This window comes from Cnephaeus nilssonii, assembly GCF_951640355.1.
Source record: "Cnephaeus nilssonii genome assembly, chromosome: 12".
Lineage (NCBI taxonomy): Eukaryota > Metazoa > Chordata > Mammalia > Chiroptera > Vespertilionidae > Cnephaeus > Cnephaeus nilssonii.
This window is the reverse complement of record NC_137083.1, coordinates 914,818-940,916: the sequence shown is the minus strand read 5'-3', so window position 1 is coordinate 940,916 and position 26,099 is coordinate 914,818. Positions and strand designations below refer to the sequence as shown.

The window sequence follows — 26,099 nt, the reverse complement described above, 5'->3', positions numbered from 1 at the left end:
GGGTCTTTTCTGAGCACGCGCATGACACCCCTTTTCCTTCCCACGCCCTCTGCCTCCTCCCTCCAAGCCCTTGTGTCTGTCTGCCACTGACCTCCGTCTCTGTCCCCTGCCAGGGTGGGCATAGCCAGTTTATGACTCGAAATCTTTCGACAGCCATTGCGGCCTCCCGGAAAGCCATTCTGGCCCAAGGGAGTGGGTAAAGCAAAGGCCACCTCTAACCGCTGGCCGGGGGCACTGCCAGCCCCAGCTCAGTCACCCCGTTTAAGAACAAGGTCTGGCCGGCCGGGTGGCTCAGGGGCTGAGCGTCGACCTCTGAACCAGGAGGTCAGGGTTTAATTCCCGGTCAGGGCACAGGCCCGGGCTGCGGGCTCCATCCCCAGTGTGGGGCGGGCAGGAGGCAGCCGATCCATGATTCTCTCTCATTATTGATGGTTCTCTCTCTCCCTCCCCCTCCCTTCCTCTCAAATCAATACAAATATATTTAAAACCAAGCAAAACAAGGTCTGTTACCTGCTGACACAGCAGCTGTACCCCGCGGCCCCGGCCGCCACGTGGTGTATGGGAGGAGGCGGGCGGGCGAGCAGAAAGGCCATCACGCTCTCCCCAAAGAGAGCCTGCTCTTTCCTTCAGTCCTGGGTGCGCTGTGATGTTTGGATTCGACTTCAGGATCCCCAAAGCGTCGATCCTGGTCCCCTTGGCCAGCGTGTGGCTGTTTCGAGGGAGGACCGGCTTTTTCAGCACCTTGTGTTGTCCGTCACCCCAGGGTCTGGCTACCCTCTGGACCGAGAGAGAGTCCCGTTAATGCGTGTAAGCGCCGTGCCCATGCTCCCCGCACACTCCCACCGACTGGGTCTTCCCGCACAGGGTTCCGAAGCCACATGTGGCCCAGAGGACGCTCTCCCCAGACGCCCCGGCGGCTCTACACCGTGATCACGGAATACGGCTCCCGGCTCTCCAACTACCAGGTGATGGTGCTTAAATCCTGGCGTGCGCTCACTGAGACCGACTTACTACCAGGCGAGTGTAGGTGCAATGGCCTCTGTTTGCACGCGCCCAGCTCATGGACCAGCGTTCTGTTCAGTGTCCCCCCAGGCCGGTGCCTCTCGGGAGGATGGGTCCCTCTGGCCCGTGACTCCCGAGTGCTGTGGGCGCCCCCCGAGGCTGATGCTGGCTGTTTCTATGGACGCTTCATCCATGCAGGCAAAGGCGTCTTTTGTGGCTTGTTTTCACTCAATTGACGATGGATTGTAAACACGCTCCCTGCCTTTAGGTATTATTTTGTAGCAGCGTTTTATGGCTGACTAATCCTACCTAATAAAATAGTAATATGCAAATTGACTGCACCTTCTCTATGCCAAAGCCACGCCCACCTGCCAATCAGGACGAGTATGCAAATTACCCAACAAAGATGGCGGCTAATTTGCATATGCTGAGGGAGGGAGGAGTGAAGACTGAAGACAACTTAAGCGGAAAGCAAGGTGGCTGCCAGAGGGAAAGCTCGGGCGGGGCGGAGCTGGCCGGGCGGCAGTGGCGAGCGGATGCAGGCGCAGCGGCTGCAATGGCAGCAGCGCACGAGGCTGCAGAGGCCGCTTGCAGGATTCTTCCTGCAAATGGGCTACTAGTAGCACAATAAATGATGTATTCAGCTCTGGCTAGTGTGGCTGAATGGTTAGATCCGTGGTCGTCAAACGCTGCTTGCAAGCCACATGCAGATCTTTGACCCCTTGAGTGTGGCTCTTCCACAAAATACCACGGCCTGGGCGAGTCTATGTTGAAGAAGTGGCGTTAGAAGGAGTTTAAGTTTAAAAAATGTGGCTCTCAAGAGAAATTTCAATCGCTGTGCTGTTGATATTTGGCTCCGCTGACGAATGAGTTTGCCGACCACTCTAACCGCTGAGAGTATTGGCCTGCGCACTGATGGGTCATGGTTCAGTCCCCTGTCAAGGCCGAGCACCTGGGTTGCAGGTTCAATCCCGGCCCTGTTGGGTGCACGCAGGAAGCAACCAGTAGATGTGTGTCTCTCATGTCCATGTCTCTCTCCCTCTCTCTCCCCGTCACCCCGTCCCTCCCACTCTCTCTAAAAATCAATGGGAAAAATACCCTTGGATGGGGATTAACCAACCAACCAACCAACAGGAGAGAGGCCTGGGCGTTTTGTGAAGGAACAGGCAGGGTTCAGGTGGGTTTCTCTTTCCAGGCCCAACGCCGGATGCCGAAGGAGCAACGGGAGCTCTTCAAGTGAGTGAGGCTCTCGGACCCGTGGGCCGCGTTTTTGTAAAATTAGGAAACGCTCATCATTCCTGCGCCTACAGATAATCATGTCACCATGGGAGGTGCTTTCAATAGCACTTATGATTCAAACCGTGGGAAGATAAGAAGCCCAGCGGGTGGGGGGATGTGTGACAGCGCACCCAGACCCGGGAGTCATGAAGCCGTGGGATCATCTGAAAGAGACAATGACTGGGAGGCTCAGTGGGACACCCAATTATAACGGTGGTCTCTGTTTTGTTGCATAGAATAAAATTTGCACGCACACTAAAACGCAACCATGTTTATCTCTCCAAAGGTTTCGTATTTTCCAAATTGCGAACATGGGTTGTTTTACAAATTGGAAAAACAATAGATTTGTGTTTACCTTTTCTCAACAAGAGAAATACTATTGGCTTGTCGTGACCAGTAATTTTCGGACTAAAGGTAGCAGAACCCCTTTGCTGGAGGAAAACCTGGGCTCTCCGGCACCCCTCGCCTGGGGCTGGCCGAGGACCCCGGCTGCTCTGTGCCACACTCCGCGCCGGTGCTCCCTCGGAGGCGTGGGTGTGGGCACGTCGCCAGCCTCAGGCCAGGGCAACAGAGCTCCCGAGAGACAGGGACGTGAGGTTGGCTGAGCCCACTCCCTGCTCCGAGCACCCCAGGCCCTCGGCCCCCCAGGAAAGCCTCCCCGAGTCCTTGCTTGCATGGGTGCTGAGATGCAGTGTCCCCGTGGGCTCCCTCACCCTCAGGTTATCTTTCTGCTCTTTGCCCCACCCCCACCCCCGCCCAGCACCCACCGGAAGCCCTCCTCTCCCTCTTCTCACACGGGCGTGGGGGGGGTCTCCATTCACAGGAAGGAGAGCCAGACTTTGGAAAGCAACTTGCGTGAAATTCTACTCCTCATGGAACAAATCGATGTTCTGAAGGCGTTGCTGAGAGATACGCGGGCCGGTCTGCACAATTACAGCTGGAGCCCGGACGGCGACCCCGTGGAGGCCCCGGGCCAGGCGGAGGTCATGGACAAGGTGAGCAATTTCTGACATGAGCAGTGACGCACTTTATGTCACTAACTCACCTCCTACAGGGCTATAGAACGTTCCGGTCTTCATTAGCGAGCAGAGACAGCGGGGAAGGCGGGGCCCAGCAGGTCCCACAGACAGTGTCATCTCGCTGGCTGGTCACGAGGTCCCTGAGGTCCGGCCGTGCTCTGCGACCTCGGGGAAGGAGGGAGCACAGCTCAGCCGCCTGGGACGCGCTGAGCCGCCGGCTGTGCCGGTGAGACTGTGCAGGGCCCGCCCGCGTGCGGCCGGTCAGCACGCGCATCGCTGTTCTGCAGGCGAGGGGACTTGGGCCACAGCACAATGCGGACCGTCACAGCTTCAGCAGTCTGTCGGCAGGGACTGTTAGCAGAAAACGGTTTTCTAAATTTGCACAGGAAATGTCGAACTTGGTAAATTATGTGCTTAAGAAGCTGAGAGAAGACCAAGTGCAGATGGCGGATTATGCCCTGAAGTCAGCAGGTGAGTGAGCAGGGAAAATACTTCCATCGCGTCTCTGTTCTCTCTCTCTCTCTCTCTCTCTCTCTCTCTCTCTCTCTCTCTCTCTCTCTCTCTCTCTCATTTTGTTATTGGTTTCCAAGAGGAAGGGAGAGGGAGAGAGAGAGAAACATCAATGATGAGAGAGAATCATTGACCAGCTGCCTCCTGCACGCCCCACACTGGGGCTGGAGCCCACAACCTGGGCATGTGCCCTGACTGGAAATCGAACCCTGACCTCCTGGTTCATAGGTCGACACTCAACCCCTGAGCCACACCTGCAGGAATCTCTCTGTTTCCTTATTAGGAAAACATATGTACGATCTGGTCATGTGGGAGGAAGAGAAATGAACACATCCAGACAAGAAAGGAGGGTAGAAATGGTTGTTGATTGCTCCGAGTTGGTGCAAATCTCAGAGCAAAAGCGGAGTCGTTTCGTTAGCGTGGAAAAGGCCACAGAGAAAGCTGGGTTCCACAGCGCCTCAGGGGCAGCGAGTAGGCTCAGTCACGGGCAGTATAACCCTTCACACTTGCTGCACTAAAATCACCAAAAAATCTGCTAGCACTAATCAGTACGGTTAAGTTAAATTCTCTATATACACTTTTCAGATATTGCTCATAAAAGACTGGAAAAAGAAAAATTAAAAACAGTACTCTTGGGAGGAAGAGGGTAAAGGCAGGGATGGGAGATATCTGTAATACTGGCAACAGTAAAAAATATTTTTAAAAAGAAAAAACAATACTTTTCACAACAGTTACTAAAAAAAGACACAGCACATAAAATACTTGGGCATAAAGCCTCACCTGCCACGTGAGCTGTTAAAAGGGGGTCTGTGTGGCTCTGGGTGACAGCCAGCCACACAATAGTCCCATCTCTAAAGCCGTGGCCTCGGAGGTCAGTGTTTGATCACAGTAGCAGTTTCCAAAATGTTGTGAAACTACACAATACGCATGGCCCAGTCATCATTTCCCGACATTATTAAAACCCACACAAGGTGCTTTGAGCTTTTTAACTTTTTACTTTAAAAACCATTTGATAATTTTAGGAGCCTCCATCATTGAAGCCGGGACCTCGGAAAGTTATAAAAGTGATAAAGCAAAACTGTACTGGCATGGGATCGGGTTCTTAAATTATGAAATGCCTCCAGATAGCATCCTTCAGGTAAGAGCTAGACTACGAGTAACCTGTTCATATTTTAGAATTTTGTTCATATTTTTATCATTAAAACATTAATGTCTAAAATGGGAGCAACTCTGAATTTGTCACAGAACCTGAACCTACCTCCTTATATATTCATAGTCATCAGATTACATGAATTTGTTCCTATTTATGGTCAGTAAACTATGATTGATTAATTACTAATGTATTATTTGACGATCAGTAAATTAGATTATGTACTTCTCACACAGGGCAGGCACAGTCCGCCTCTTTACGTGGCTCCCGTGGCTCCCTTTCCATCAACACGTTCAGTGGCAGCACACTTTTGTTGAGGGTCTGTGCCCCGAAGTGCGGTGCTGACCTACGAGCTTTCTGGCCAGCACATTCTTAGGAAGCCAATAGTAACAGGAGGACTTTCCAGATAGAATTCCATGAACACTTCACTTCCAAAGGCACTAGACAGCAACAGGTGGTAGAGCTCTCTTACGAGAGCATACACACCTGGAGGTAGTTTCCAATACGTAAACACTGCAGGGCAAGCCTGTGAGTCTCATCCCAGAACAGTCTAGAGCTAGGAAATGGGACCTCTTTTATTTCCCTTAACACCAGGACCAGCACCATTCTCACCATCACCACCATTAACATCTCCACCACCACCACCCTCACCACCCTCACCACCACCACCACCACCATCACCACTATCACCATCAACATCACCATCACCACCATCACCCTCCCACCACCACCACCACCCCCCACCACCCTCACAACCACCATCACCACCACCACCACCACCCTCACCACCACCACCACCAACATCACCACCACCACCACCACCCTCACCACCACCACCACCACCACCATCACCACCATCACCATCAACATCACCATCACCACCACCACCACCACCACCACCACCCTCACCATCCCCATCCTCACCACCACCACCACCCTCAACACCCTCACCACCACCACAACCACTACCACCAACTTCACCACCATCACCACCACCACCACCACCACCCTCACCACCATCACCATCACCACCACCACCATCACCACCACTACCACCACCCTCACCATCCCCATCCTCACCACCACCACCACCCTCAACACCCTCACCACCACCACAACCACTACGCCATCACCACCACCACCCTCACCACCACCACCACCATCACCATCACCACCACCACCACCACCACCACCACCACCATAACCATCACCCTCACCACCATCACCATCACCACCACCACCACCACTATCACCATCACCACCACCACCACCACCCTCACCACCACCACCCTCACCACCCTCACCACCATCACCACCATCACCACCATCACCACCACCATCACCACCATCACCACCACCCTCACCATCACCATCACTATCACCATCACTATCACCACCACCATCACCATCACCATCACCATCACCATCACCATCACCACCACTACCACCACCACTACCATCACCATCACCACCACCCTCACCATCACCATCACTATCACCAGCACCATCACCATCACCATCACCATCACCATCACCATCACCACCCTCACCACCCTCACCACCCTCACCACCACTACTACCATCATCACCTCCATAATCACCACCACCATCACCACCACCACCACCACCACCCTCTCCATCACCACTACCACCCTCACCACCACCCTCTCCATCACCACCACCCTCTCCATCACCACCACCACCCTTACCACCACCACCACCACCACCACCACCACCACCACCACCACCACCATCTCCATAACCACCATAATCACCATCACCTCCATCACCATCACAGTGATCACTACCACCACTATCACTATCTTCTCCACCCTCAGCACCCCAGCACCCCATCACCACTCATACCAACTAACTGCCTTCTAGTAGCTTCTAGTCCAGTTCGAACACTGAAAGAAAAGATTCTCACATAACAAAGGGCTCTAACAGATAGAAGCATAACGTGAGCGGGAAGGACAATCAACCCTGCAGGTGTCCAAAGTTCTCCTGTTTGACACGCATCCCATGCAGGGCCTTTAGAACAGCGGTCGCCAACCTTTTGGACCTCACGGACCACCAGTGGTCCGCAGGCCGCCGGTTGGCGACGGCTGCTGTAGAGTATCGGCGCAAGCGAGACCTGTGGTCAATAGCGATCAGCTGCCAGCCTTGTGGGTGGATTTATGAACCAGGTAAGAGAGGAGCTCTGTCTTTTTTCCAGCCGGATGTTCACCCCGGAAGGTGCTGGGCCTTTCCCGGTTCCCAGGGCCACGCCCTGATCAAGCTCGCCGGGAAGATCATCCCCACCGCCGTGACCATGGAGCACATCTCCGAGAAGGTGTCTCCCTCGGGAAGCATCTCCAGCGCCCCCAAGGAATTTTCTGTCCACGTGAGACTCTTCCCGAATCTCCGTTCGGAGAGGGCTAGGGTAGAGGCAGGTGGGCCAGGTGGTTTCTGTCACCTAACTTTACTCTCATCAGTCGGACATGTATCATGAAAGCATCGCCATTTCCACGTGTTTATAACAAAGCACGGTGTGTCCTTGTCCCACTTCTTCTGCCCCCGACTTTTACTCTCTGGAAGCTTCCACTTGCAACCGTTTTAGCTGAAAATGATTATTTAGGTTCTTGCCTTCATCTTTGCTTTTACTAATTTCTTGACTTTTCAGGTTTGGTTATTGTCTATTGAGGTTCTCTGATGGGAAATGGTTAGCTCTCTTCCATGGCTCCCCAGCCTCAATGTTTGTGTCTTTATTACTGAGACATAATTCACACGCACGTCATTCACCCATTTAAAATGTACACGTCAGCGGCTTTTGGTATATGCACAGATGTAGATATCCATCGCCATAATCAATTCAAGCATATTTTTATCACTCCACAAAGAAACCCTGTCCCTCGTAGCTACAACCTCCCACCACCCCCTCCCTCTGTCCCCCAGCCCTGGGCAGCCACCAATCTACTGTGTCCCCATAGACTGGCCTTCTGGACGCGTCATATAACTGGAATCACCTGTGTGGTCTCTTGTGCATGGCTTCTTTCACTTGGTATCGTGTTTTCAAGGTTTACCTCTGTTATATAAGGTGCCGACATTTTGCTTTTAAAATTGCATCTTATTTATCCATTCACCATTTGATGGGCCTCTGCGCGGTCTCCACGTGTTTGGCTCGTTGCACAGAGCTGTTGGCCCTGGAGAAGGGTCGCTACTTGACCACACAGCTGCCCTGTGTACGGGGATGGAGACTTCGCGCCTTGCAGCCTCCGTGTCTGTCCCTCTCTCCGCAGGGCATCTCCGAAGAGTGTGAAGGAGAAGAGATCTCCCTAGGTCGGTTTGTGTATAACAAAACAGGAACCACCGTGCAGACATTTGAGCTGCAGGTAACGAGCACCTGGATTAGGCTGCACGTGGCTCTGTCCCTGGGAGGGGGGTGGGGGTTGCAGGATGCAAAGTGGTGACAACTGTGACCAAAGCGGGAGGTAAGCAGGCGCACCTGGCCTCGGTGCTCAGCTCTAGATGCTTTCGTGCATTGTAATGCAGAAGACAGGCAAATGCCAAACTGGGTTCTAAGCCTACTTCTCCTCATTTGCTACCACTTTAAACACACACACACACACACACACACACACGCACGCACACACACACACACACACACACACACACACTAGGGGCCCAGTGCACGAATTCGTGCACGTTGAAAGGAACTGTAGGCCGCGAGGCTGTGGTGGGCACAGGGGCGGGTCTCGGCCCATCCTCCCCACCCCCCTGCCCCTCCGGCTGTAGCCCCTGGTCCCTTCTCTGCTGGCAGCCCCGCTCCCACCTGCTGACGGTGCCGAGTGATGGGGCCAGCATGGGGCACCAGCATGGGTGCAAGTGGGGCCACTGCTGGCAGCAGGTGCGAGCACTGGGCCGGACCGCAGCGCACGGGAGCAAAGAATTTTCAGTAACCACCAGAGGCTCGCCCAAATGACAATGACCGGTGCCCCGCCTTGGTCTGGGGCCCCTGCTCACCTGCTCCACCATCCCACCACAGCTGACACCCGCCATGTTCCACGCTCTGCCGCCTGCTGCTGATGCCCACCATGTTCCACCCACGCCCCCTGGTGGTCAGCGCACGTCATAGTGACCAATTCGTCGGTTGTTTGGTTGTTCTGCTGTTCAGTCGATTTGCATATTAGGGTTTTATGTGTATAGATGTATATCCACCTTCTCCGCCCTTACCTTACTTGTTTGGTTCTCTTGAAACTATTAGGTTAGATAGTCACTGTCTCACCTTCCGTGTGATGTGTTAGAGGCAAAAAGGAAGTCAGAGGGAGAGAGAATAAATACTTAATACCAGATAAGACAGGTAAACTTCTCTTCCTCACCCAATGGGATAAAATACCAGCTGTTATGCCTGGCTGGCAAGGCTCAATGACTGAGCGATGACCTCTGGACCAGGAGGTCACGGTCTGATTCCTGGTCAGGCACATGCCCGGGTTGTGGGCTAGATCCCCAGTGTGAGGCGTGCAGGAGGCAGCCGATCCATGATTCTCTCTAATCATGGATGTTTCTATTTCTCTCTTTCCTTCTCCCTTCCTCTCTGATATCAATAAAAATATATTTTTAAAAAGTAAGAAAAATACCAGCTGTTAACCTGTAACCCTCCTGAAGGTCTTTAAGGCATCCTATATAATAAAACCTTAACATGCAAATTGACTGAACAGAGGAAGGACTGGAGGAACGACTGGTCGCTATGATGCCCACTGACCACAAGGGGTCAGATGCTCAACACAGGAGCTGCCTCCTGGTGGTCAATGCGCTCCAGTAGGGGGAGCACCACTCAGCAGCGGTGGTGACCGGAGCCTCTCCTGCCTCCGCTGCAGGTGGGCAGTAAGGAGCAAGGGGTCTCGGACTGCGAGAGCCCTGGACTGCGAGAGGGATGCCTGACTGCCAGCTTAGGCCCCGGGGATTGGGCCTAAGCCGGCAGGCAGACATCTCCTGAGGGGTCCCAGCCTGGGAGAGGGCGCAGGCCAGGCTGAGGCACATCACCACCACCCCCCTCCCCAGTGCATGAATTTTGTGCACTGGGCCTCTAGTCCTCTCTAATAAAATGGTAATATGCAAATTAACCATCACTCCGCTACATAAGCCACTCCCACCAGCCAAGCCACGCCCACCAGCCAATCAGGGCGAGTATGCAAATTAACCCCGATCCAAGATGGCTACAGCCACAGAGAGCAAGGTTTCCCAGGTAACAGAGGAAGCCAAGCTTTCCATAGCCGTTGCAGGCCTAAGCCTCCACTCAAGCTACAAAGTTTCAATTATAGAAGGTAAACAAATTCAAACAAATGGCAGCAGAATGGAGCTTGAGAGAGCAGGCCAGGGTTGCCAGCGGCAACAGGGAAGCAAAGCTTTCCGCACACCCTGGCCGGGCTCACCCGCTTAAGGCTACAAAGTTTCAATTGTAGAAGGTGAATTAACTGCCACAGAAATGGCTGCCGCCCCAGAAATGGCTGCCGCCCCAGGCTACAAAGTTTCAATTGTAGAAGGAAAATAAATTCCAGATACCAGGACCTCCCGTTGGGTTGCTAGGAGGTGTGGCCGGCCTGCAAACCACCACAGGCCCCTCGCTCAGGCCGCCCCACACCCCAAGGGAAACCCCACCCTTATCTGTGACACCCTTCAGGGCAAACCAGCTGGCCCCCACCCCTGTACCAGGCCTCTATCCTATCTAATAAAAAGATAATATACAGATTGATCATCACTGCAACACACAATATAGCTGCCCTCATGTGGTCAAAGATCCTGCCCCCATGTGGACACAAGATGGCCACCACAAGATGGCCAGCAGGAGAGGGCAGTTGGGAGGCACCCGGCCTGCAAGGGAGGGCAGTTGTGAGGGACCAGGCCTGCAAGTGAGGGCAGTTGAGAGAGACCAGGCTTGCAAGGGAGGGCAGTTGGAGGTGATCAACCCTGCAGGAGAGGGCAGTTAGGGGTGACCAGGCTGGCAGAGGAGGGAAGTTGGGGGCAAACAGGCTGGCAGGGGAGCAGTTAAGCATCAACCAGGCTGGCAGCGGAGTGGTTAGGGGGTGATCAGGCTGGCAGGCAGAAGCGGTTAGGGGCAATCAGGAAGGCAGGCAGGCAAGCAGTTGGGAGCCAGCAGTCCTGGATTGTGAGAGGGATGTCCGACTGCCCGTTTAGGCCCGATCCTGGGATCGGGCCTAAACGGGCAGTCGGACATCCCTCCAGGAGTCCCAGATTGGAGAGGGTACAGGCTGGGCTGAGGGACAACCCCCTGCCGTGCACGAATTTCGTGCACCGGGCTTCTAGTATGAAATAAAATCTCACTGCTTCTCATCAGCCACAGGGAGTAATGAGATGGAGAGGGCATCTCCCACCATATAAAACAAGGGTTTTAGGACACTGCTTGGCCAATGGGGAGGAAGCCACGTTAGAAATGAATGTACCTGTGGAGTTTCATATTTGATTGGATATCTGTGTGTCTCCCTCCCACCGTGGGGTGGCCAGCAGGCAGCACTGTGGGGTGTGACAGTGGCCGTGGCAGTGGGAGCCCGTGGCTGTCCAGGCCACCTTGTCATCTCCTCGCCCTGCACTTGTCCTCTAAGGAGCTCTTTATTCGCAGTGGCTCACTTCTCATCCATTAGAGCCTGTGTGGTTACACTTAAGGCAGGAAGGCGTTCCTTGCTCATTACAACCGGATCCCTTAGGACCCTTTGAGATGGGTTTCTTGATAAGGCATTAATTTTCTCTCTTCTTTTTTTCCAGCATTTAGTGTCCGAGCCCTTATTATGTGTGAAACTTACAATCCTCAGCAACTGGGGACATACGAAGTACACGTGTTTATACAGATTCAGGGTCCACGGCAGCCCTGCGGGCCACAGCTAGAAGGTCCGGCCACGACCACGGGTCCGGAATACTCGTGTTCGTCTTCCTTAGACTTACTGCACTCGTAGGAATCGAATAGTGGGTTCACACTTGTCAGTAAATGTGAATGAATTTTACTAATAAAAACTGTCAGAGTGGTTCAATCTCCTTGTGATGGTTTAGTTTTTGAAGATGAATCATGTTGGAACACTAACAAATGACTTTGTCTAGAAAAAGATGTTTTATTCAATGGTCTTTCTTTTTTTTTTGTTAATCCTCATCCGAGGATATTTTTCCATTGAATTTTACTTAATTTTTTTCCTCCATAGAATTTCAGAGAGTGGAATGGAGGGGGAGAGACAGAGAGGAACATCCATGAGAGAGACACATTGATTGATTGCCTCTCACACACGCCCCAGCCAGGGCTGGGGATGAGCCTGCAACCAAGGTACGTGCCCTGGACCAGAATCGAACCCTTCAGTCCACAGGCAAATATTCTATTCCCTGAGCCAAACCCGCTGGGGCTTGTTTTATTTTTTAAAGTCTACATCATTTCTATTATTTATGCTGTAAGAATTTTAACAAGATCCAGTGAAATTCATCACGAGACAAATGGCAGAATTATCACTTAACATCACTGTTCTTTAAAATTCTGTGTTTACCACCCTTGAAATCTTAAATTTAAAACCCTAATCCAGGGTGGCTACAGGGCTGAGTGGGATCTAAAGCTGCCCTGCAACAGATGTGTGCACCTGAGCGTTCTATTTAATCCTTTACAAATGAACCATTGGTTTTATTTTTGATGTTTTAATACAAGTGTCAATAGGCCCAGCTGGTGTGGCTCGGTAGTTGAGTGTCGACCTGTGAACCAGGAGGTCAGGGCACAGGCCCGGGTTGGAGGCTCCATCCCCAGTGCGGGGCGTGCAGGAGGCAGCCGATCTGTGATTCTCATCATGGATCTTTCTCTCTTCCTCCCTGCCTCTCTGAAGTCAATAAAAACATATTTGAAAAAGAAGTGGCAGTCGGTGTCAACGTTCCTTATCTAAAACAGAACCACTTCTCCCCCTGGGGCTGAGGATCCCGCATTCTGAAGCAGGAGCCCTCCCCTGGGGCCTGACCCGGCCTCCCCACCCGGGGCGGAACCAAGGGGCGCGGGCCGGCGTTTCCGGCGGGACGCTGACGGAGGGACGCTGAGGGCCGGAAGCTGAGGGCTGGACGCTGAAGGCGGGATTCCAGTCCGCCGCTGGCCGGGCTCCCAGACCGGTTCTGTCCCGCCATGAAGTTTCGCGCTAAGATTGCGGACGCAGCCTGTCTGAACCACTTCACGCGTGAGCGGGTCGCGGCCGCCCGGGGGTGTGGAGGGAGCGAGGGGAGGGCGGGCCGACGGCGGAGGGGCGCGCGGAGGGCTTCCCTGGAGCTGAGGGGACCGGGGCTGAGGGGGGCGCGGGGCTGAGGGGGGCTCGGGGCTGAGGGGACCGGGGCTGAGGGGCGGGGCTGAGGGGGGCACGGGGCTGAGGGGGGCACGGGGCTGAGGGGGGCACCGGGCTGAGGGGGGCACCGGGCTGAGGGGACCGGGGCTGAGGGGGGCACCGGGCTGAGGGGACCGGGGCTGAGGGGGGCGCCGGGGCTGAGGGGACCTGGGCTGAGGGGCTGAGGGGACCGGGGCTGAGGGGGGCGCCGGGGCTGAGAGGCGGGGCCGGGGCTGAGGGGCGGGGCTGAGGGGCGGGCCGTGGGCAGTGCTGCCCCCGGGGTGGTTTGGGACCCTGACTGGCCCCCCCCAGGCGGTTTTCTGGAGGCCGAGCTGCTGCCCAGGGGGCGCGAGCGGAGGCTCCACGTGACCGGGAGCCTGGGTGTCCTCACCCCACACCGCACATGCGCTGTTGCCAGGTGACCAGGAGGCCGGCCTGGCCCAGCGGTCCCCGTGCTGGCCTTCAGGTCCCGCCCGGGGACCCGCACAGTGACCCGCGCTCCCCCGCAGGCGTCAGCTGCATGGTGGCCAAGCTCGCCCGCACCTGCTCCCTGCGCATCCGCCCGCACACGCTCAACTTCATCCTGGCTGACTCGGCGGCGGGCGGCGGGGTCAGCATGTGGTGCGAGCTGCCCCAGGTGAGCGAGCCCGCCCTCCCGCCCTGAGGAGCCCCCCCTCCCGCCCCGAGGTGGCCCCTGACCCCGCGTCCGGTGCCCACCCTCAGGAGAACTTCTTCAGCGAGTTCCAGATGGAAGGGGTCTCCGAGGAGAACAATGAGATTTACGTAGAGCTCACGGCCGAGAACCTCTCTCGGGCCTTGAAAACGGCCCAGAATGCCAGGGCCTTGAAGGTCAAGCTGACCAACAAGCACTTCCCCTGCCTGACGGTCTCCATAGAGCTGGTGAGGAGGGCCCCCAGCCCCGCGGGAAGGGATGGTTTCATGGCAGCCCAGGGCCAGCCCGGCACGTGTGCCCCTCCTGACCTTGAGCACACACTGCGTGTGCGACGGGTTTCCGTGAGGAACTGGGGACGCCCACGTAGACCTGGTGTGTTAGCTTTCTTGTCGCCCGTCAGTTCCGCTTGTTCCTTGGCAGGTGTCTGTGTCGAGCAGCAGTCGCATGGTGACCCACGACATCCCTGTAAAGGTTATTCCTAGGAAACTGTGGAAGAATTTACAGGAACCGACAGTCCCAGACTCTGATGTGAGTGATGTCGCAGTCATTTGAATTCCCCGATTTAGCTACGGGCTTTGCAGTCCGTTTTATTTGAAAGTGATACTCCTTTTTGAAGGCTGCTCCAGGAGAATGGAACATGTGCCTTTGGTTGTTTCCGTAAAGACCCTAAAACAGCACGGCATGTGGCAGGGATGCCAAATGCTGCCGGTGGAGAGGGAATGTCCGCCCAGTGGCGGCACGTACAACTAGACTGCACTGAGCAAGCCCTTGGCGTTTCTGTCAGGAGTGGTGGCCTCAGGCACCAGTTTGGGTTTCACAGAAGGGGATGTTTCCATGTCGCGTGAGGAGTGATGTCCGGGCTGTGTGACAGCCAGCTGGGAGGCTCCTTCAGCTCCGCTGACCGAGTCCCAGGGCAGGGAAATAGGGTGATGCCCCAGGGTCCTTTGCCTCCTGCTCACAACTTACTGAAGGAGCGATGATGGAAATGGAATTCTACTAGAGGGCGCCCACCCTCCTGGGAAGCAACCAGTGCACCAGGCACGGTGGGAGCCATCTGACGCTGGTGCAAGCACTTTCCCTCCTTACTTTCTTGAGTGGGAAGGCCTGAGTCTTGGGCATCCCTCAGAGGACCGCTGTTTCCCTGGGCGCATGAGGCCTCTAGCTGCAGGCAGAACCAGAAGTGCCACAGGGACCTGGTCGCTGAGGAAACCAGAGGCAGGAATGAGTTAGTGAAACTCTGATTATTTTTATTTTCATATTTTAAAAAGAACTTTATTCAGACAGTTTAAAAACCCAGGATTCTGGCGCTTTTAAGCTTACACGCATTCCAAACCTAGGTAGTGAGCAGGCACCTGCCAGCACTTGGCTCCACTGACATTCTCATGCTCTGGTTTTCTCATTGGGCTTGTAGGTTAGCATTTATCTGCCGGTCTTGAAGACTATGAAGAGCGTTGTGGAAAAAATGAAAAATATCAGCAACCAACTTGTAAGTCACAACTTCTTTAGACAAGAGCTCTGAAGTGTTTGTGTGGGCTGCATGCCTGCCCTGGCACTCAGCACGCGGGATCCCCTCATCGCCGGTGGCTGAGAGCTACAGCTTCCCGGGTGCCCTGGGAAACCTGCCCGCGTGCTCTCCAGTGGCTCCCGGGAGAGTGTTCACATCTGCCCTCGGGCCTGTGTTTGTACTTAGAGTAAAGTCAGCATGTTCAGCCGCTCTGGCTCCCTTCCCGACGCTAGGAAAGAACATGGCATATCTGCGAATGTCTGTGTGCTTATGAGGTGCTGGTGTTGGCAGTGAGCTGAGTGTCCCGTGAGTCCAGGCCACAACGTTCACTCTAAGCACTCTCATGCCAAGTAGGTGGCGCGTTGCTGTTCGTTGGTCTTTGTGGTCCACTGTGGCGGCGGGACTTGGCACCGCGCGGGGCGGCGGGGCATGTGTGGAGGAGCCTCAGTGTCAGCTGGTTCACCAGCGCACCTGTCACATGTCCCTGAAGCTTTAAAACCGCTGTCCACCTAATGAAGCATAAACTTTTGATCTTCATCCTCTGCCAGTCCTCATCCTTGTCACATGGTCACACCCTCCCTGCAGGACCAGCTCTTTCCCGGTTCTGTCTCCCCATATTGGCCTGGAAAGCACTTAGCTCCCAGACCTTTTCCCGTTGCCAGGAGTCCTTCAGACCCTCCTCTGAGCCGCTCGGTGCTACCAGATAAGTTCCCTGCTGGTGTCTCAGGACCCTGCTGACCTGCTGGCTCCTGGGAAAGGGAGACTCAGCGTCTCTGCGTCCAGCCACCTGTGGGACTCACTCAGTGGGCTGTTCACGAGCTGGCGAGGTCCTGGAGTGAAAGTTGGCTTTTAGAGGTCTTTGGAATTGCAGAGGTTTTCTGAAGCCTAGAAAATGTTTATGGGCCATTTCATCTACAGTTGTGTCCACTTAAGGGTAATTTTCTCTCATGGCTTAGTCTCAGAGCTCATTTTAATTTACAGTTGGCTTCGGGCGAAGCAGTGAGAGCCGTGCTGACGTGCTCCCATGCCTGCCTACTGTCCGGCTGTTGTCAGGCTGCAGGCTTCCTCTGGGGACGCCCTGGGGACCTCAGGAGAGCTTCCGAGCCTGAGAGAGGCAAGGCAGCCGTCTGAGGACCGATGTGTGCAGGACTGAGCCAGCAGGGCCGGGATAGAGGCCCTGAGCACTCGGAGCCTCCCCTGCGGGACCTCTGAGCCCACTCCCTCGTTCCCTCCTCTCATAACCCAGTGTGCCGTCCCCTTCAGTGTGGTTTCTCCTGTGAGGGAGCCAGCCTCCCAGGCCTGTTCACCTGTCCCTGCGAGTTCTCCGCTCTGAGGGCTCCTCCCTACGGGGTTTTCCGAGTCCCGGATCCTCTGGCCTGTCTTCTCTCTGTTGCCAATGTCCCAGTGCTATCTGGAGGTGCTGGGGTTTGTAGGCTCCCTCGTCACCTGGTATGGAAGCTGATGTTTGTGGTGGATTTTTTACTTTATTTTTTTGCTTTCCTTTTCTTTTTTAAGACTTTGTGAAATACTCCACTTGCAGATTATTGAAGCAAACCTCAATGGAGACTTGAACTTGAAAATAGAAACGGAACTAGTGTGCGTTACAACTCATTTTAAAGATCTTGGGAATCCGCCATCAGGTAGGTTTTCTGGTAGATCGTGTTTTGCTTCTGAAAAATTGTTTCACACCTTACCGAGGCCTCTGAATAAATGGGAAGAGTTTAAATTCGGGTAACTGTTTTATGCTTGGGGACACAGGCGACAGCTTGGCTTACTTGCTGCTGTGATGGACGGTGCGTGGAGAGATGGGCCTCCTGGGCACGAGTGTGCCTGGCTGGAGGGTGGGCTCAGGGTCTGGAAAACTGGAGCCATCCCAGCTCTGAAATCCCTGTTTCTGCTACTAAAGATTGCAAGTTCCCACCTGGAGCACAGTTGGAAAGGTAGATGGCATTTCTCCTTTTCTCCTACTTGGGTCTCTCTAACACTTAGAGAATTAGATTGGCAAATGCAGACTTTGCTCAGGCGCGCGGACTGCCTGTCTCAGGTGAGGTGATAGGGACCGCTGAATCAGTGCAGTGAGGGTGAACAACGGCTGATGCCTGGATTGGAGCCTGTGCTGCAGTCACCGTGTGGGTGGGGCGGGTGGAGGGAGAGAGGCCAAGGACCTGGGGGATGCGTTTGCTAGTGACCTGAAGCCCTTCAGTCACGCATGTGTCCCAAACAGTTACGCTAGGCCCTGCCACTCTCAGAATGGGCATGTGTCCCCCCAGGGTTGCTATGCACATTCTAGCATTGCTGTGGGGCTGGGCCTTCACAGTGGAGGGGTGCTCTGGGGAGAGTGAGGCCCATGTGGTCAATGCTTTGGTAATGCTGAGGGAGAGGACTTACTCTGGTCTGACTCATTTTGTTTGTTTTAATAAACAAGAAAGAGGGTTTTCTTACCGTGATGCTTTTCCATAGTTGAAAGGACTTTCTTCCCATTCTGGAAGGAGAGGCCTTGATTAACCGTACGTAAGTGTAGAAAGCATTAACTATACATGTGTACTAAGGGATGTCGTCTCCTTTGACCTAAAGGGGAAGATTGGGTCATGTTTTAAGGCCCTGGAAATGAAGATTTCCTGGAAATTGACATAGTATTTCAGAGTCAGGATTTAATAAATTCTTGCTTAACAAAGGGTCCTATCTCCATCTTGCACTATTTGTCCAGTATGCTAACATAAGGTAACGCAGCTCATTTATTTAAGCAAACAGTCCTCTTTTACATCTAGACGTTCCTGTCATTTTAGCCTCTGAAAACGGGTCTGAGGACCGCAGCCCAGAGCAGATGGCGGAGGTGCAGGTGGACATCAGGAAGTTCCTGCAGTTCCTTGCTGGACAACAAGTGAACCCCACAAGGGGCGTCTGCAGTGAGTGTGCATGTAATGGTTTCCACGTTTCACATGCTCGAGTACCTGTGGCCTCGCAGCTGGTTTGTGGTCTCGTAAATGCAGGGCAGCTTGGTCACGGGGCCTCTGATTTTCCAGGGCTGGCAGATGATTGGGATTCCCCGGGTTCAGAGGTGACAGAGGTGGGTCTGTGCTGTCTCACTGGGCGTCAGCGTGGTCTCTGCACCCAGAGAGGGGCTGCAGAAGAATGTGCTGACCGTTCTCTGTTAATCTGACCTGACACCTGACCTGACATATGCGGAGCCCTGACACCATCTGGCTTGATTTAGGTTCCTCTCACGATGCCTCTGTTTCTTCCTGTGTCTCAACCTGATGCCTGTGTCCTCTCGACCCCTCCCTTGGGTCTGGTTGGCCCATCCTCAGCAGCACCCTGCCTCAGCAGCATGCTCATTCCCTGTACCTGAGCAGCATGCGCATTCCCTGTACCTGAACAGCATGCTCATTCCCTGTACCTGAGCAGCATGCGCATTCCCTGTACCTGAGCAGCATGCGCATTCCCTGTACCTCAGCAGCATGCACATTCCCTGTACCTGAGCAGCATGCGCATTCCCTGTACCTGAGCAGCATGCGCATTCCCTGTACCTGAGCAGCATGCGCATTCCCTGTACCTGAGCAGCATGCGCATTCCCTGTACCTGAACAGCATGCTCATTCCCTGTACCTGAGCAGCATGCGCATTCCCTGTACCTGAGTAGCATGCGCATTCCCTGTACCTGAGCAGCATGCTCATTCCCTGTACCTGAGCAGCATGCTCATTCCCTGTACCTGAGCAGCATGCGCATTTCCTGTACCTGAGCAGCATGCGCATTCCCTGTACCTGAGCAGCATGCGCATTCCCTGTACCTGAGCAGCATGCTCATTCCCTGTACCTGAGCAGCATGCGCATTTCCTGTACCTGAGCAGCATGCGCATTCCCTGTACCTGAGCAGCATGCGCATTCCCTGTACCTGAGCAGCATGCTCATTCCCTGTACCTGAGCAGCATGCGCATTCCCTGTACCTGAACAGCATGCGCATTCCCTGTACCTGAGCAGCATGCTCATTCCCTGTACCTGAGCAGCATGCTCATTCCCTGTACCTCAGCAGCATGCTCATTCCCTGTACCTCAGCAGCATGCGCATTCCCTGTACCTCAGCAGCATGCACATTCCCTGTACCTCAGCAGCATGCTCATTCCCTGTACCTGAGCAGCATGCGCATTCCCTGTACCTGAGCAGCATGCGCATTCCCTGTACCTGAGCAGCGTGCGCATTCCCTGTACCCGAGGAAGGGCTGACTTGTCTCCTTGCTGCTGATAACACAGCCCCTGAAAGGACACGTACCTTGCTTGGAAGTGCTTCTGTCTCCCACGTCTTGTGGTCATGGGTCCTGGCTGCTGGGTTCTGTCGCTCTGCCATCACTCCTCCTCTGGGGCGCTCCATCTGCCTTGTGCCTCTGCGTGGAGTTTGCCCTTCGCCTGGCGGTGCCTGACCTTGCCTTCGTAGACCATCCCTGTGGGGGCTGGGCGTTCCTGGAGCAGACTTCACCTTCAGTGGGTCCAGGATTCAGGGAGCAGCCCTGTGCATGGAGGCTCCATAGTGACGGGTGTCTTCTGTCCCCAGATGTCGTGAGTCACAAGATGGTGCACTTTGACCTACTCCACGAGGATGTGTCCCTGCAGTACTTCATCCCAGCCATGTCCTAGCACTGCTAACTGCACGGAGCCCGGAGACCATTGCCATGACCCGGAGAGGCACGGGGTGATGTGCTCATCATTTGTCAATGTGCCCTCACAGCAGCACAAATTCTGTACATTTCCCTTATTTTTTCCTCTATGATAGTTTAACTAGAAATTAAATTAATGAAATAGTTGAATAAACATGTTACTTCATATTACTGTAACTGGGCAATCAATGGGTCTTCACTACCTGTCACTACTTGAGCCAGTTAAGCAGAGACAGGGTTGAATCATATGTGAGCATTTATTCCAGTACTGCTGACAGTATGGTAGAGCAACAGGTCACAAAAATAGCTCTACCCCCACCATAAGCCAGCTGCTTATATTGGGTAGAAGGATGAAGATTACATGGGGAAGTAGGCAAAAGGGTATGCCAAATGGGCAGTTTACAGGTAATGCAGGCTGGAGGTTTGCAAAGGCCTGCGGGTATGCAAAGGGCTCTGGTTTCTGCAACAGGGCTGTTCATCTTTCCATGATAACAGGCAGCTCTGGGATGGGGAGGATGGGCCGCATTTCCAGGTGAGCTCCCAGGTACTGAGTGCAACTCCCAGCCAGGTTAGAATGTGCCCTCTTTAATCAGAACAAGACAATCACAGTTAACAGAGCAGGATTAATATTTCTTAAAATTATAGCTGGTCCCCAGTATTCTATTTCTGTCCCTATCATTTCCTCACTGCTATTTTTATCATCTCATATCTATGAGATTTGTTTTAGATGAAAAATCTCATCCTGCCGGACTGCATTTGCTTCTGCCTTGATAGCAATTCTTGGGGATGGAATACAGCAAATGCAGGATCTCAAAATAGGAAGAGATTGAATACAGCAGTAAGCTATCAGACTACGAAAAATTAACAGGAGAAAAATTTAAGAGAATTCCCATATCCCAGACAGGTTAGGTAGCCAGGAAGTTAGGTTGGTTAAGTCAAATCCATAAAAAACACAAAACCTTGTATTTTACCTTGGAGATGGTTTCCTTAATTTGTTGAATGTTGTTTTCTATCTAGAATTGTCAGAAAGATTAAGACAGCACATTCCTTTAAATTCCTCACAATCATGGTTATGCTGCAACAGTAAGTAATCTATTGCTGCCTGATTCTCTAGAACTGTGTCCCTCACCTGACTCAGCTCTTGATTTATCCCATGTATAGCCCTGGAAGTGGCATTCAGAGCTTTCACCAGGCTACAAGCCAGTCAGGTCACTTCTGCATTAAGGGGGCCTACCATTACTGGCATAACAAAGATGGTTAAAGCAATATAGTCAGCAGGGCTCCACGGGGGAGATGGTCGTTGCAGTCTGGTGCCACGGCGTGAGAAAGTCTAGTCTGGTTTGGACCCTGTTATGTTTCTGGGACATGAAGACTGTCAGTCGTGCTAAGGAACAAGGCCCCTCGGTGGTATTGGCAGGGATATATGAGTAAATAGTTTCCCACATACCAGAAACCAATAGGCCAGCGGCTTAGTATGTCCCTTTCTATAAGGGAGAGTGAAATGATCAGAGCAATTCATATTGTAGTTACTAGATACTGAAAGACAATAACTAGAACACCCAGTAAAAGACATTCCACACAGGAAGCCACTGCAACTTTTAAAGAAAGCATCCCTGCATCCTATTCCCAGACAGTGGGTCCCAACGTATAAAAGTCCCCATATGTGACTTTCTTCCCAAGATGAATAGAATAATTTTTACATATTAGCAGTAGTTGTCCCACTAGGCTAAAGGTAAAGGTCCATTCTGCATAGGTTCCTCCACTGTCAGCGTCAGAGCAGTTGGAGTGATGAGAAGCATTCCACGTGGTCCCGTCCACTTCTCCTTTGGTTGGCCCATCGTCCTTGCTCTGCTCATGTCTGTCTAACTGCCTACCAGTCTTCCCCTCAAGGATCTTGGCTCTGAATTCTTTCATGGAAAGGGGGCACAGGGTCTCTCCTGAAACTGCTTCATGCTGAGGAGGGACAAAGTTTTCTTTCAGGAGATCCTTGCTCTCTGTCAGAGGGACAGTGAGGCCTGGGCACAAAAAGAGGTGGCAATGGTGTCTAGAAGTGGTTTCCTTGAGTACATGTAGGGCTTGTAATCTGGTGGAGATGAACTGGGTTATAAAATTTAGTATTATTGGGCAAAAGTTAGAATAGCAAGAATTACAACAAATAGTCTGGTGAAAGGAAAAAATATTACAGTTCTAATAATTACCCATTGAAACACAATTTTTCACCCTAAAATCACCTTCATTTTTATTAAAGAGCTAAATTAAGACCAATTTATTTACTGTATTAAGTCTAGTTACAATTTAGCTTGATTGTTTGCATGAACACAGTAAAAATAACTATTGATCATATAGACTTAAAAAGAAAAATGCTTTCTTGGAATCTCATGATCAAGCTTAGCCCTAAAAGGCAAAGAAGCTGAGCCACCTATCTGCCATCAGTTTTGCCTGCAGTACCTATGGACTTGGGTGGATTCCTCAAGTTGAGGTCTCAGGAAAGCGACCTTTGTTCTTACCTGGAAAGACTGCCATGAACCAGGTGACCAAGCAAGGGACCAAGCTTTCTCCAAGGGCTCTTATTAGCTTCATTCCTTAAAGCTTTCTGGGGACATCCAGAGTCCAGGCATGTTAGATATGACATTTCAAGGTCTTTGTTAATAAAACCACAATTGGAAACTGGTCTTATTGAATTCATGCAAAGAAACGTATTGCTATGGCTTACTCATTAAGAATTGCCAAATTCTGTAGGGATAAGGTAGGGAGAAAAATATATAATTTACCAAATTGTTTTCAAAATGCTTCCTTATATCTGAAACACAAAAAGTTTAAGAATCAGCAATACTTTCAACAAAAGTTACAAAAACTATATAATTATTTTTAGTTCATTCAGTCCCATAATCAGTTTTTCTTTCTCCTGATTTTTATTGCCAGTACTTCTGTAAATCCAGATATGCTATAGAGCAAGCAAAGTATATCAGTAACCAGTTACAGACAGACAAGAACCCTCGCTAGCTAAGAGTTTCCAGCTGCTGATGCCTTGAGAGGGAGAGCAAGGAGGGTCCCCAAGGTTAAGAACTCTCAGCAGCTGCTGGGAAGTTCCTGTAATCCTTGCCATGGGTTCAGCCTGCCACAAGCAGCTGGGCCCCCCCAGAGTGGCCTGTGTCCCATCTTTAAACAAACCAAACAACAAAAGACACAAAACAGCAATCAACAGAGACACTCTTATGTACAATATTAGGTGCACCGGTTAATAAGGTGGATTTTTTTCAATAGATGGAGCTACACATATGTTTATATATGCGATTTGATATGTATGCTATTTTGTTGTATTGACAACAAGCTTCAAAACTTCATATGTCAAATTTGCTGATGGTGTTAACATCATAGATATTTTTACACTTAAAAATGTCGAATTTCGTGCCAAAAAAAGAGATTTGCGGGAAGTTTTAATTCATTACTTTATTTTGAAGAAAAGTGCTACTGAATACTTCGGGAAACTTATGGTGAACATGCTCCATCTCAAGATACCTGTGAACGCTGGTTTAAACGCTTTAAAAGTGATGATTTCGATGTGAAAGACAAAGAATGTCCAGGTCAACCAAAAAAGTTTGAAGACCAACAATGACAAGCATTATTGGATGAAGATGCATGTCAAACTAAAAAGCAACTTGTAGAAAGATTAAACGTTGCTCAGCAAACAATTTCCGATCTTTTACAAGCAATGGGAAAGATTTTAAAGGAAGGAAAATGGGTGCCACATCAACTGAACGAAAGACAAATGGAAAACCAAAATGTCATCAGTAAAACATTGCTTCAACGGCACGAAAGAAAGTCTTTTTTGCATCAAATTGTGACTGGCGATGAAAAGTGGATTTATTTTGAGAATCCTAAATGCACAAAATCATGGGTTGATCCAGGTCAACCATCAACATCGAACTGCAAGGCCAAATGGCTTTGGAAAGAAGACAATGCTCTGCATTTGGTGGGATCAGGAATGTGTGGTGTATTATGAGCTTCTAAAACCAGGTGAAACCCTTAATACTGATCACTACCGACAACAAATAATCAATTTGAACCACACTTTGATCATGAAATGACCAGAATGTTCCAGAAGACATGGCAAAGTAATTTTGCTTCATGATGACGCACCATCACACACTTCAAAACCAGTTAAAGACAGGTTAAAAGATCTTGCCCACCCGCCGTATTCACCAGGCCTTGCTCCTTCAGATGATCACTTGTTCCAATCGATGGCACACGCACTTTCTGAGCAATACTTCAAAACATGAAGAAGTGGAAAATTGAGTCTCTGAATGATTTGCCTCAAAAGAAGAAAAGTTCTATTGGGATGGTATCCACAAATTACCTGAAAGATGGGGGGAATGTGTAGCTAGTGATGGACATTACTTTGAATAAAGCACTTTTGATGTTTCTCTTGAAATTATCATGTTTTCTTTGATTACAAAATCCACCATTATTAACCGGCACATCTAGTATTTACAGGCGCGCACAACCTACAGACAAGAGCTTCACACCATGCTCCTTGACTGTCCAGCCACAGACACCTCAGGATGCCCTGCATAAAAACAACCACTGAAGCAGAGCAATGTCTCTCATCCCAGAGTGGATCAGACTAAGGGCTCGGAGACCAGGCAAGGACCACTGGAGGTCTCTTGCCACACAGCTGATCAGGCTGCCCAGACGAGAAGAGTAAAATGCCTTTGGCGCCATACACAGTGCATACTTCCTTACAAAGAAGCCCAGAGAGGGGCAGCAAATGCTTCTCCTGCTGTACAAACACGCTTGATTCCTCCTCCTGTCATACAAAAATGCTTGATCCAATTTAGGTTTCAGGTGATTGCTGAGGCTGCGGCTGGGACTCAAACAGGACAATTCCTGGCAGCGCTACAAATAAAGAGTCCAGGAACTCCCAGTCCAGGCAGCAAACAGGATCCCCAGTACTCACCCCAGAGGAGTCCCTTGCTTATGTCCCTTCGTGGTTGCCAGAATATGTAACCAGACAATCAATGGGTCCGCGCTGCCTGTCAAGACTTGAGCCAATTCAGCAGAGACAGGGTTGAATCATAGGAGCGTTTATCCCAATCCTGCTGGCAGCAGGGAGAGCAGCAGGTCACCCACCCCATCTGCTCTGCCCCCACAGAAGCCCAGCTGCTTGTATTGGGTAGAAGGACGAAGATTACATGGAGAAGCAGGCAAAAGGTATGCCAAATGGGCAGCGTACAGGTAATGCAGGCTGGGGATTTGCAAAGGCCTGCGGGTATGCAAAGGGCTGTCTGGCTCTAGTTTCTGCAACAAGGTTGTTCATCTTTCCATGATAACAGGCAGCTCCCAGATGAGGCAGGTGGGCCGCATTTCCAGGTGAGCTCCCAGGTACCGAGTGCAACTCCCAGCAGGTTAGAATGTGCCCTCTTTAATCAGAATAAAACTACCACGGTTAACGGAGCATGGCTAATACTTCTTACAATTATAGCTGGTCCCCAGTGTTCAATTTCTGCCCCTATCATTACTTCTTTGTTCTCATGTCTGTTTTGTTTTGTTGTTAAGAAATGGAGAGGGAATTATTCATCCAGACCTTACACAGGCCTTTTACTGGAGCTGTGAGCCCTCCTGTACTTGGAATTGCTGACATGGCGCTTCTTCCCCAGGTATCGTCTCCAGCTCAGCGAGGTGTGGCCACAGGCCCTGCAGGACCAACCTGGAGCACTTCTGCGCCTGGGCTCACCTGTCTGCTGGCCTCTGTCCCTGGGAGCCCCTGGCGGCCCGCTGCCCCCAGGTTGCTGCCTAAGGTGCGTTAACAGTGGAAGAGCCCCTGTTCACCTGGATCGCACAGAGCAGCCCTTCTGGTCTTCCCTCGAGAACTAACGTGTCTCCGCCCACTGTGCCGTCCCGAGGAGGACAGGCAGGCAGCGCAGCCTCTCGGGGTTTGCCCTGTGGCTCCTTTACTTGGCTAGTCCGTTAAGGGACATGCCCGGCCAGTG

The 26,099-nt window shown here is 52.0% G+C and overlaps 2 protein-coding genes across 4 annotated transcripts; both read left to right on the top strand.

Moving 5' to 3' along the window:
- Positions 1-905: 905 nt before the first annotated feature.
- On the top strand, positions 906-11,838 carry SUN3 (Sad1 and UNC84 domain containing 3; the record flags this gene model as incomplete). Its single annotated transcript, XM_079786774.1, has 8 exons — positions 906-965; positions 2,198-2,238; positions 3,104-3,275; positions 3,686-3,770; positions 4,832-4,947; positions 7,175-7,342; positions 8,238-8,330; positions 11,719-11,838. Exons 2-8 carry the CDS (start codon positions 2,210-2,212, stop codon positions 11,836-11,838), a joined length of 783 nt encoding a protein of 260 aa, XP_079642900.1. The 5' UTR covers positions 906-965; positions 2,198-2,209.
- Positions 11,839-13,006: 1,168 nt separating this feature from the next.
- HUS1 (HUS1 checkpoint clamp component) lies at positions 13,007-20,281 on the top strand. Of its 3 annotated transcripts, none has more exons than XM_079785371.1 (8): positions 13,007-13,145; positions 13,796-13,923; positions 14,010-14,186; positions 14,380-14,487; positions 15,371-15,445; positions 17,004-17,103; positions 18,250-18,369; positions 20,007-20,281. In XM_079785371.1, the coding sequence occupies exons 1-8, from the start codon at positions 13,094-13,096 to the stop codon at positions 20,087-20,089; spliced, it is 843 nt and encodes a 280-aa protein (XP_079641497.1). In that variant the 5' UTR covers positions 13,007-13,093; the 3' UTR covers positions 20,090-20,281. The 3 variants fall into 3 exon arrangements, with proteins under 3 accessions (XP_079641497.1, XP_079641498.1, XP_079641496.1); XM_079785372.1 differs by having other exon boundaries at positions 13,014-13,145; positions 13,705-13,923; XM_079785370.1 differs by lacking the exon at positions 13,007-13,145 and having other exon boundaries at positions 13,546-13,923.
- Positions 20,282-26,099: the final 5,818 nt, after the last annotated feature.